Source organism: Morchella sextelata (assembly GCF_020137385.1).
Source record: "Morchella sextelata strain SCLS chromosome Unknown scls_13, whole genome shotgun sequence".
Classification (NCBI taxonomy): Eukaryota; Fungi; Ascomycota; class Pezizomycetes; order Pezizales; family Morchellaceae; genus Morchella; species Morchella sextelata.
The window spans coordinates 1,003,778-1,014,486 of record NW_025408628.1 but is presented as its reverse complement, the minus strand read 5'-3'; the positions used below and the strand labels follow the sequence as shown (position 1 = coordinate 1,014,486).

General features: G+C 58.2%; 3 protein-coding genes across 3 annotated transcripts; 2 read left to right on the top strand and 1 right to left on the bottom strand.

Annotated features, from left to right (window-relative positions):
- Window positions 1-594: 594 nt before the first annotated feature.
- On the bottom strand, window positions 595-3,298 carry H6S33_002673 (uncharacterized protein; the record flags this gene model as incomplete). Its single annotated transcript, XM_044834036.1, has 5 exons — window positions 595-644; window positions 700-788; window positions 853-2,736; window positions 2,832-3,108; window positions 3,196-3,298. The coding sequence occupies 5 exons, from the start codon at window positions 3,296-3,298 to the stop codon at window positions 595-597; spliced, it is 2,403 nt and encodes an 800-aa protein (XP_044692834.1).
- A 909-nt stretch (window positions 3,299-4,207) lies between these two features.
- Window positions 4,208-7,252, top strand: H6S33_002672 (uncharacterized protein; the record flags this gene model as incomplete). Its single annotated transcript, XM_044834035.1, has 3 exons — window positions 4,208-4,495; window positions 4,630-6,792; window positions 6,863-7,252. 3 exons carry the CDS (start codon window positions 4,208-4,210, stop codon window positions 7,250-7,252), a joined length of 2,841 nt encoding a protein of 946 aa, XP_044692833.1.
- Window positions 7,253-7,693: 441 nt separating this feature from the next.
- H6S33_002671 (uncharacterized protein) lies at window positions 7,694-9,612 on the top strand (the record flags this gene model as incomplete). Its single annotated transcript, XM_044834034.1, has 4 exons — window positions 7,694-7,969; window positions 8,042-8,289; window positions 8,343-9,382; window positions 9,458-9,612. The coding sequence occupies 4 exons, from the start codon at window positions 7,694-7,696 to the stop codon at window positions 9,610-9,612; spliced, it is 1,719 nt and encodes a 572-aa protein (XP_044692832.1).
- Window positions 9,613-10,709: the final 1,097 nt, after the last annotated feature.

The window sequence follows — 10,709 nt, the reverse complement described above, 5'->3', positions numbered from 1 at the left end:
CATCCAACGCGAGGGTTACTCCTAAGTGACATTCAAAGCGAGCCTCCTGCTCACCACCTGCTCTTGGAGGACCTCTGGGGGAAATTTATACCTCTAAGTGTTAGATTCGTTTTCAAGGGCAATTACGTTTTCTTGTTGCCCCCAATCTTACTTGCAGCAGGAGATTGCACGCCGGGGCGAGTTCTTCCGATTATTTCTTGAGGTGAGAACCGTCTGGAAACTTTTGTTGAAAGAAAAAAAAAAAATTTGGATCTGCCCATGACGACGATGCATGACGACAGACAGGGAACTGGGTTGTTTGATTTTCCGCCTGGTGGATCATTACCTTTTACCCGCCTATCAATCTCACCTAAATCACAACTTAAGACCCATGATTACGATGAGTAAAGTAAAAGTAAAACTGGAAAACCAATTCGGTATATTTCCAAGCAAAACAAACGCCAAACTTTTTAGTTTCTATTTACAAAGTCCCCCCCCCCCCCCCCCCAAATCGAATCATAAATATACTCCGGGTATGATTTCTTTTTTGGTATATAACTTTTCTTTCTTTACTTCCCTAATTCCCCATGAAACATGTACACATGAAAAATAATTCTACCCACGGAACTCCTCTGAACCGCGGGGGAACACACGCTTGTACAAACCTGCCACAACGTTAGGATATGTAACAGAGAAAGAAAGTGATGGAGAAGAACTCACTGATAGCGACTGCGTCCTGGGGATTAATCTTCCCATCGAACGTAGCCTTGAAGTACCCATGCGTACCCAAAGACTCCTTAATGAAACCACTAAAGAAACCGTCAATACATCTCCCTTAAACTCAGGAGTAGTATCAGGAATAGAGTAACATACCTTCTCCCCCTCTTCGTAAACAGCGGTATCGCCTTAAACCACGCCACATCCTCCGCGTTAAAGAACATATACCGCACCGTCACGAGCTTCCTATGTATCTTAAACGGATGCCCCGTCAGCACCACCCTCTTCGCGACCACCCTCTGCTGATCCACATTAACGAAGCTCCCATGCCCCACCAGCTCCATCCCACCCCCCTCCTGTCGCCGCCAAAACACAGCCGGCACCCCGCCCCAGCACACCGGCGCCACGACCGTCACAATGGTCGTACGGCCCGGCATAAGGTAGCGCTCAAACTTGGCGACGCCGTTCTTCCCCGTGCCGCCGGCCTGCGAGAACAGCGGCTTGATGACCAGCCGCCGCGGGCCCACCTGCACGATCAGCTCGTCCTTCGCCTTAATGGGTGTCTGCCCGTCGTTCACGGCGTCCGCATACTCGCCGCTCGGCGTGAGCGAGAGGTTGACAACCGCCTGCTTATGCTCGTGCCTCAGCAGCCCATACAGCGCGCACACACCGCCCCTCCTCCACTCCCTCTCCACGTCCGCCGGGGCGTTCCTTAAGTACACGCACACCCTCGTCCCCGGCGCCACGCCGCCCACCAGCGCCTCGCTGACAACCTTGTTCTTGACGGCGCGATAATTCCCGATCCGCGCCAGCCGCTCCCAGTTCTCCGGCTGGAACGGCTTGTCCTCCTCCGTCTCCCACTTGCTGGAGCGCAGCGACTTGAGCCCTCTATACCGCGCAAGGCGCTCCCGCGCAGCCACGTTAGGGTGCAGCTCGATCTCGTCGGGGAACTCGCGGTCCTCGTCGAGTGCGTTGCCGCGGTTACGGCGGAAGGCCTCGATCTCGGCCAGTTCCTGCTCGGGCCCGCGGTCGACGAACATCTCGCTCTTGTCGTCGCCGTACTCGGTCATAGCCTCCGTCATCGCGGGCCCAGCGAGGCCCTCGACGCCGTCCTCGGGGCGTGGGGCAGCGGGGTCGACGGCGTCGTCGACCATGGCGACATCCTCCTCGTCTTCGAGGTCCGAGGCGTCGCTGTCCTCGTCGAGGATCCAGGCGGCTTGGTAGGAGGAGGTGCCCTTGGGGAGGCGCCGGGGCGCCTCGTAGGGAACGTTGATGGCGTCGATGTCGTCGTCGAAGTAGTGGTGGTCGTCGAGGAGGACGCCGCGGCGGTCCGTCATGTTTGTGGGCGCCTCTGAGACGGCGTCAGAGATGTCTTGCATCTCTGCCTCGGGGGCCAGGTCCTCGAGTGTGTCCTGGGCGGGGGTGGGGGTCGCCAGCACGGCGCCGCCGGAGGCGGACTCGGTGTTGTCGAGCGCCATGGAGTCGGTGGAGTCGGCGGCGGCGGGGGCGGTGGGGTACTCGCAGATGCGCTCGATCTGGAAGTCGCCGTAGCCCTGGATGTGGACTAGGCGGTCCGCATTGAGACCCTTCCCGCGGACGACACCGGCAACAGCGAGGCCGTCGGACTCAGTCCAACGGACCTCGTCGGCGAGGATGTAGGGGCGGGCGTCGCGCCAGTGGACGCCCTTGGGGTGCTGGGTGCAGAGGGTTCGGATGACGTTTGACGCCTCCTGCGGGGATTCGAGGGAGTTGACCTTTGCGATGGTGGGGAAGAAGTGGCTGATGTAGCTGTGCAGGGACTTTTTGACATCCGGGCGGCGCTTGGGGGGGTCGATTGTTTCGAGGTGCTGGACGATCACGGTGGTGTTGGAGATGCCTTGGGCTTCGATGCTGCGGATGAGGAGCTCGCCGGTGGGGTCCACTTCTTGCTGCGCGGAGAGGACGAGGACGACGAAGTCTGCGAGCTTGCATGCGTCGAGGGTGGGGAGGAGGTCGCGGGCGGGGGTGAGCCATTGCAGCTTCTGCTTGAAGCGCTCGACGCTGGGGCAGTAAGTAAGCATGAGATAAAGATAAACCTATATAGATACCGCAGTAGTAGCTAGAGATAGAGATAGTGTATATATGTGTATGCATACCTCGTAACCAGACTGCCCACCTCGGGCACATCCCCCTCCAGCTCCAAGCTCCCCAGCAACTGCCTCACCGCCGCCCTCGCATCGCCGTCCTCACACAGCGGGACCACGGCCACAATGCGCGGCGCGCCCTTGCGGCCGTCGAAGATGCGCGTCTCCTTGACGAGGTCCTTGTGCTTGTTCTGCTGCAGTTGGCGCGCCTTGTTGCGCCGGTCGAGCTTGGACATCAGCTGCTGGTGCGGCGACTTGCGGGCTGAGGGGTCGGGGTCTTCGATTTTGCCTGGGTGGACTGTGTTAGATGGTGCTTTTTTTTTTTTTTTTTTTTTTTTTGGGGGGGGGGGGGGGAGGGAGAGGGGGAGGTAGGTACCTTTGTTCTTGGCTCGGATGGAGGACTTGGTGGCATGGCGCGATTTGAAGGACTTGTTGTTTGCCTTGATGGTGGGGCGGTGGGAGTGCACCGCGGAGACCATGATGGGGGGTGGTGTGTGAGTGTGGGTGAGAGTCTCTCTGTGCTATATTTTTTTTTTTCTTCTTTTCTTTCTGGCCTGTGAATTGTTTGGGATCTGTGGGCCGTTGTGGGTGAGGGTGAGGTTGTGGTGGTTGTATCTTGGTGTGGGGTTGCGGTCGTTGATAAAAAAAAAAAAAAAAAGAGATCGCTATCTTAGCGCCTCTGTTGCGTCACAGGTAATCACTCACCGTGCTGCATCTCCCTCGCAGGCTGTTTCTTGTGTTCTCTAGAGTCTACATAGTCCAGAACATAGCTACGTGAATCATAAACAACGATGAACGCAAACCTGACGAGAGATCCCTTCGTTTGTCCCGCGTTCTACTCATACAAAATTTCTCTAAAAGGTAGTGGAATACTGTATTTCGTTAAAATTGTGTCCATCACGACACCGTCATGTTGTGATTACCGGGACCAGACGAAGGGATCGATGAGGGGATGATAGTCTAAGAGTGACAGAGACGTAAACTACTCGCAATTCCACAGCTTTCCGGACGCAACTGCTATCGCATACACAGAAAAAAACCTGCCAAGGCTATCTTTTGTATGGCATGCAATAGCAGTTGCGTCCGGAAGCGCTGTGAAATTGCGAGTACGTGTAATCTAAGTGTTCGTCTATGCTACGTCCGTTGATCACCGAGAGATATGTTAACCCTAATTTTGTCGTCTCGCTAATTTGTATCTACACATCACCATTGTGTGGCTTGACTACCGCCACGCGCCACAATACACAGCAGCAACAGCACACGACTTACCCTGCCTACACTTCTTGGCACACCGCACCCCTGCCACTCCAAAATTTCAATATTTCGATTTCAGTTCCACCAGCTACCACCGACTCCCCCCCCCCAAACCAACCCCCACCACATCCACCATGGGCGAATCGCAGCTCAAGCGCCTCAAAGCGTCTCTCCGCACCGCGGGGATCACGGGCCCCCAAAAATCCAAGAAGCCCTCTGTCCGCGCCAAGCAACAGCAAGCGGCCGCTGCAGGCTCCTCCACCAAGCGCCTGGACCGCAATGTGGCGCTGCAGAGCATCCGCGAGGAGTTCAACCCGTTCGAGATCAAGACGACGAGGGAGAAACATAGCATCAGTGGCCGCGGCCAGATCAAGGGCGCGAAGGGACGGCCGGGGCTGAGTAAGCAGATTGGGGAGGAGAATGTATGTGTTCTATGAGTTTTGATTTTGGAATTGGGAATTGGAGATTGGGGATTGGGGTTGGAATTGGGAATTGGTAATTGGGGTTGTGGATTGTGGATTGAAGATGGCTAATTGGTATAATGGTGCTACCACAGAGAAAACGCACGCTCCTCGTCGAAATGCAGCGCAAGCACAAAGCCGGCGGCATCGTCGACCGCCGCTTCGGCGAAAACGACCCCACCATGACGCCCGAAGAAAAGATGCTCGAGCGCTTCACCAAGGAGAAGCAGAAGCGCGCGCGGGGCGGCGGCGGCGGCGGCATCTTCAACCTCGACGACGGCGACGAGGACCAGCTGACGCACTTTGGCAAGAGCCTCGGCGCCGACGATTTCGACGACGGCAACGAGATGCTGGCGTCCGACGACGACATGCTTGAGCGGCGGCTCAGCAAGAAGCGGCGGCTCGACCCCGACGCGGGGCCCAACGACACGGGCAGCGGCGGCGGCGGCGGCGGCGACGACGACGAGGAGGACAGCGACGGCGAGAAGAAGCCGGAGCGCAAAAAGTCAAAGGCGGAGGTCATGAAGGAGGTCATTGCAAAGTCGAAGCTGCACAAGTACGAGCGCCAGAAGGCGAAAGAGGACGACGAGGACGAGCGCGAGAAGCTCGACGCGCAGATGTCGGACATCTGGGCCCTCCTCGGACGGCAGCCGGTGATCAGAGGCGACGCCCCGGGGACGGGCGCTAACATGGAGCCGATCCCAGGCCGCGACGAGCCCCGGCCGGAGAGGAAGGCCGGCGGCGACGACGACGACGGCAAGATCAACCCGGGCAGGCTGGCGCAGATGGAGGGCAAGGAGGACGCCGAGTACGACGCGCGTGTCCGGGAGATGGTCTACGACAAGCGCTCGCAGCCCGCCGAGCGCACAAAGACGGCCGAGGAGAAGGCGCTCGAGGAGAGCGAGCGCCTGCGCAAGCTCGAAGAGGCCCGCCAGCGCCGCATGCGCGGCGAGGAAGACAGCGAGGACGAGCGCACCGCCGCCAAAGAGGCCGCCGCCGCCGACGACGACGACTTTGAGTTCGGCGACGCCACCGAGTACGGCCTCGGGCGCGGCATCCCCGACGCCGCCGCCGCCGAGCAGGCGCAGGAGAACCCCGACGAGCTGCTCGACGGCGACTACGAGGTCTCCGAGGTCTCCGAAGCCTCCGAGGACGGCTACGTCGACGTGGACGAGGATGGAAATGTCGACGGCAGCGGCGCCGAGTTCTCCGACGACTACGACTCTGACGCCGAGGTTGCTGCGGGCTCCGACGAGGAGGAGGACGACGACGGCGACGACGACTTCCTCGCCGACCTGATGCCGCGCGACAGCAGCAGCAGCAGCAGCAGCAGCGGAGCCCTCACCCTCGCCCTCCACCGCGCCGCGCCCTCCTCCTCCGAGCCCGCCTACACCTACCCGTGCCCGCAGACGCCCGCCGAGCTGCTCGCCATCACCGCCGCCATCCCGCCCAGCGACCACCCAACCATAATCCAGCGCATCCGCATCCTGCACCACCCCAAGCTGCACGCCGACAACAAAGCCAAGCTCGCCGTCTTCGCCCCCGTGCTCCTGGCCCACATCCTGCACCTCTCCAACCTCCCCACCCCCACCCCCCCATTCCCCGCCATCGAAACACTCACCCGCCACCTCCACGCGCTGTCCAAATCCCACCCCGTCCCCGTCGCAGACGCGTTCCGTACCCACCTGCAAGCCGCCCACGACCGCGCCGACCTCACACCCGCCGACCTGGTCCTCCTCGCGGCCGTGGCAACAATCTACCCCACGTCCGACCACTTCCACCAGGTCGTCACGCCCGCCACAATCGTGCTCGCCCGCTGGCTGTCCCAGACCCCGCCCACGACCCTGCAGCGCCTATCAACAGGCGCATACCTCGCAACCCTCTGCCTGCAGTACCAGAAGCTCTCGCGGCGCTTCGTGCCCGAGGCCATCGGCTTCGTGCTGCAGGGCCTCTCCCTCCTCGCGCCGGTCCCGCAAGTGCCTGTCCCGGGGAACTTCCTGTACCATGATAGCTCTGCGCTGCGGATCACGAAAGCGCACGTGGGGGGCGCGCGGAAGATGGCGTTTGCGGACATCTTTGGGGATGAGAAGGAGGACACGCGGTGTGTGCTGCTGTGCACGTTGTTATCGCTAACAGAGGGGTTCGCGGCGCTGTGGGGCGGGAAGAAGGCGTTTGGTGAGGTGTTTGGGCCCGCAGCGGAGGTTGTGGCGTGGATGGGTGGGAGGGAGTGTAGCGGGAGGTTGAGTCGGGAAGTCAAGGTTCATTCACCCCCCCCCCCCCCCCCCCTTTTTCACACTTACAGAATCTAAGCTAACTATTGCACTCCAGACCAAGCTGAAATCCACCCTCGCGACCCTCACCACGGCCCTCGCGCACGCCACGCACACGCGCCGCCCCCTCGAGCTGCACCACCACCGGCCGCTGCCCATCAAGACCTTCATCCCCAAGTTCGAAGAGTCCTACAGCGCCGACAAGCGCTCCTACGACCCGGACAAGGAGCGCCTGCAGCTCGCCAAGCTCAAGGCCGAGCACAAGCGCGAGCGCAAGGGCGCGCTGCGCGAGCTGCGCAAGGACAGCAGCTTCGTGGCGCGCGAGAAGCTCAAGGAGGACAAGAAGAAGAGCAAGGAGTACCATGCCAAGATGGCGAAGCTCACGGCCATGATACAGACGGAGGAGGGCGCGGCGGCGAACGAGTACAAGAGGACGAAGAAGAGGTAGAGGTAATTAGAGCTGTATATAATTTATTAAAAGTTTGGGGTTTTGTTTTCTTAATAGATGTGTTTTGTTGCGTTGTGTGTGTGTGTAAATGGGGGTTGGGTAAGATACAGTGAGAATACTACTATCAATCATTTGTCTTTTATGTACAAGTCCAATCAGTCATCTACTACAATTACAGGCCCATCGTGAGTGTGCGGATTCTGCGGTGGAAACGACCGAGTGACCACCCGTGACGCACACCGCACACACCGAGTGCTCTCCCATGATCCCACCCTCCAAACCCCCAATGCAGCCTAGCGCCGCACGAGGCTCAAAATTTCGCTCCCACCAAAACTTTTCGACCCTCCCAAAACTCCCAAAACCCACCAAACCCAGCACCCAGCACCAACCCCCACAAACCCCCAATTCCTACCAAACCCCCAATTCCAATTCCTACACAAAATGGCTAAGAAATCCCGTAAACCCACCACTGCTGTGCGAGAGCGCCCCCCGAAAGAAGACCGCACACCGCTGCCAAAGGACGACGCCGAGCTCGAGCTCGAAAAGCTCGTTTTCGGCGACCTATCGGGCTTCCAGCAGAGCCTGCGCGAGAACGCGGGTGCGCTTGAGAAGTACTATTCTTCCGACGACGAGGGGGGTGACGATGCTGTAGAGGGGGGAGCAGAAGAAGGTGTGGGCGGGCCTGGGGAGGACCTGGCGGCGTTGGCGGATGATGAGGTTCGTTTTCTTTTCTGCTGTTTGTGGTGTGGGTTTTGGGGGCAATTGGCTGACGGGGAGGTGTGTGTGTAGTTGTTTTTCACGGATGCGGGCTTGGGACCTGGCGCGGGGACGATTGCGGTTCGTGGTGAGGACGAGGAGGGTGCGGAGACGGCGGGGGTGGATGTGGAGGGCGGGGAGGCTGTGGCGGCTTGGGTGGATAGCGATGATGAGCGCCTGACTATCTCACTTGCGTCTGTTAACCAGCGCCGCAAGCTGCGGGAAACCGAGATGGACGACTTCGTCAACGGGCACGAATACTCACGGCGATTGCGGCGCCAGTAAGAACATTCCTCTCCCAAGACCTATAGAAGAAAATCTGACCAGCGCACAGGTTCGAGCGAGTCTACCCCATCCCCGACTGGGCCAGGCCCCCCTCCCCCGAGCACAAGCGCCGGCGCCGCGACTCGTCCAGCAGCTCCTCGGGCTCCGATATGGACATTGACGACGACAACACCGCCCTCACCGCGCCGCCGCTCTCCGACTTCCTCCAGAGCACGCAAAACTGGACCAGGCCTGCAGCCAGCGGCAAGCTCAAGCCCGAGGTCCTCAACATTGCGCGCCTCACTGACGCGAACCACAGCGGTGGCTCCCAGTCCGGCATCAATGCGCTGCACTTCCACCCCTCGCACCCGCTGGTCCTCTCGTCCGGCTTCGACTCGACGTTGCGCCTGCACCACATTGATGGCAAGGTCAACCCCCCGGCGACGTCGCTGCATATCCGCCGCACCCCGATCAACAGTGCCTGGTTCCACCCAGACGGGAAGCGTGTCTTTGCCAGTGGCCGCAGAAGGTACTTCCATGTGTGGGACCTTGAGTCGGGCGCCGTCGAGAAGGTGACCCGAGTGTACGGGCATCAGGAGGAGCAGAAGAGCATGGAGAGGTTCAAGCTCTCTCCCGATGGCCGCTTCATGGCCATCCTCGGCTCGAAAGGGCGCGTCAACATTCTCGACGCCAAGACCCTACAGTGGGTTGCGCTGGCCGCCGTCGAGGGGCGGGTCCAGGACGTTTCATGGTACCACGATGGGTCCGGGCTGACGATTGCGAATAAGGGCGGCGAGCTGTGGGAGTATGATGTTGTGGCGCGCGCATTCACGGCCCGGTGGAGAGACGAGGGAGGGTTTGCAACGACGGTGGTGGCGAACGGCGGTAGTAGGTGGGTGGCGGTTGGTTCCCAGAGCGGTATCGTCAACATCTATGACCGCAAGCTCTCGTTTGGTGGGAATGCGGTGGGCGCGGTGGGGACACCGGAGGGGCCAAAGCCGATGAGGGCTATGGAGCAGCTGGTGACGGCGATCAGCGTGCTGGAGTTCTCGCCGGATGCGCAGGTGCTCTGCATGGCCAGTCGGGGGAAGAAGGATGCTCTGAGGATGAGTGAGTCTTTTATTTTTCTTCTTCTTCTTCTTTTCATAGCTCTTTGGAATAATGCTAACTCATGTGTGCCTGCAGTCCATCTTCCCAGCTGCACGGTATACAAGAACTGGCCCACCAGCAAAACGCCGCTGGGCAAAGTCACGACCGTAGCCTTTGCCGGCAAGGAGACGGGCATGGTGGCCATCGGGAACGAGGCAGGAAGTGTAAGACTATTTGAGATCAAGCCCTAGTGAGCCTTGTTATTCGTGGATAGATCATGTATTATCACTCGTCGTTGCGTATTGTCTTTAACTTTGTAAATTCCGGTTGTGGGGGGGGGGGGGGCTCAAAAAGTAATTATTTTTCTTGTTTTTGCAAATGGATTCAGTTTGAAATTGGTGGATGTGAAGGGATGTGATGGGAAGCTATCGTGCCAATATAAACTCAAACGCAACTTGGGGTTGAAGTCATGATCTCTCACTCGGGACACTTTTTCAACCCTGGCCCTAGCCACCCACAAACTATCACCACAATCATGTCAACATCGTCCGTAGTCGAGCGCTCCACCACTCTTCGGCTAGCATCATGCTCTCGCCGGCGTGGCTAAATTGACATGCACCGATGTTCCTATGCGTAGGAAACGCTATTTGGTTCCATAGGCCGGTTTCTTCGCCTTCGCCGGCATGAAGTAATACGAAAGGCTGATAGATGACTCCTTCACTTGGTGATGAAGAGGAAGAAGAAGAGGAGAGGGCTGCCCTCGCTTCCCTTATAAATATGTATGCCCGTGTCCTAATGACAACTGGTCTTTTGTGCTATTAGAGAGGTGCACGTAATGTAGTACTTTATATTGTATCATGGTAAGGTGGCATGGTTCTTTTAATCTATTTGTCCGTCTGTGAAAAAAAAAAAAAACTTCACGTACTCCTCTTATCTCCCATCAATCCCCCCGGAAGAAACTGAAAAAAACTCTAGAATGAAATAAATTAGGATATGAGGGTGTTCAGGTTTCTCTACAGGAGGAAGCGCTGAGTGGTGGGGGCTGGAGATCGAGGCTGGCCTTGCCCGCTGTCCCGGGAGAAAGAAGCTACTTGTGGATGATGACCTTGATGATCCTAAGCTAAACGTGGCCTGGAGATGTTCTTAATTCTAGTATTCAAAAAAAAAACATCAAAATATAGCAGCGGGATACAAATAAGACACATAAAAATATGTAATTTCCACTCGGGGACAAAAGGATGTGGTAATGAGGCACATCCTCCCCCAAGGTGGCAATCGAACCTTCGACCCGGCGCGGTTTGATTCACTCAAGAACTAAGGTAACAGCCCTGGTGACTACTGCACCAGG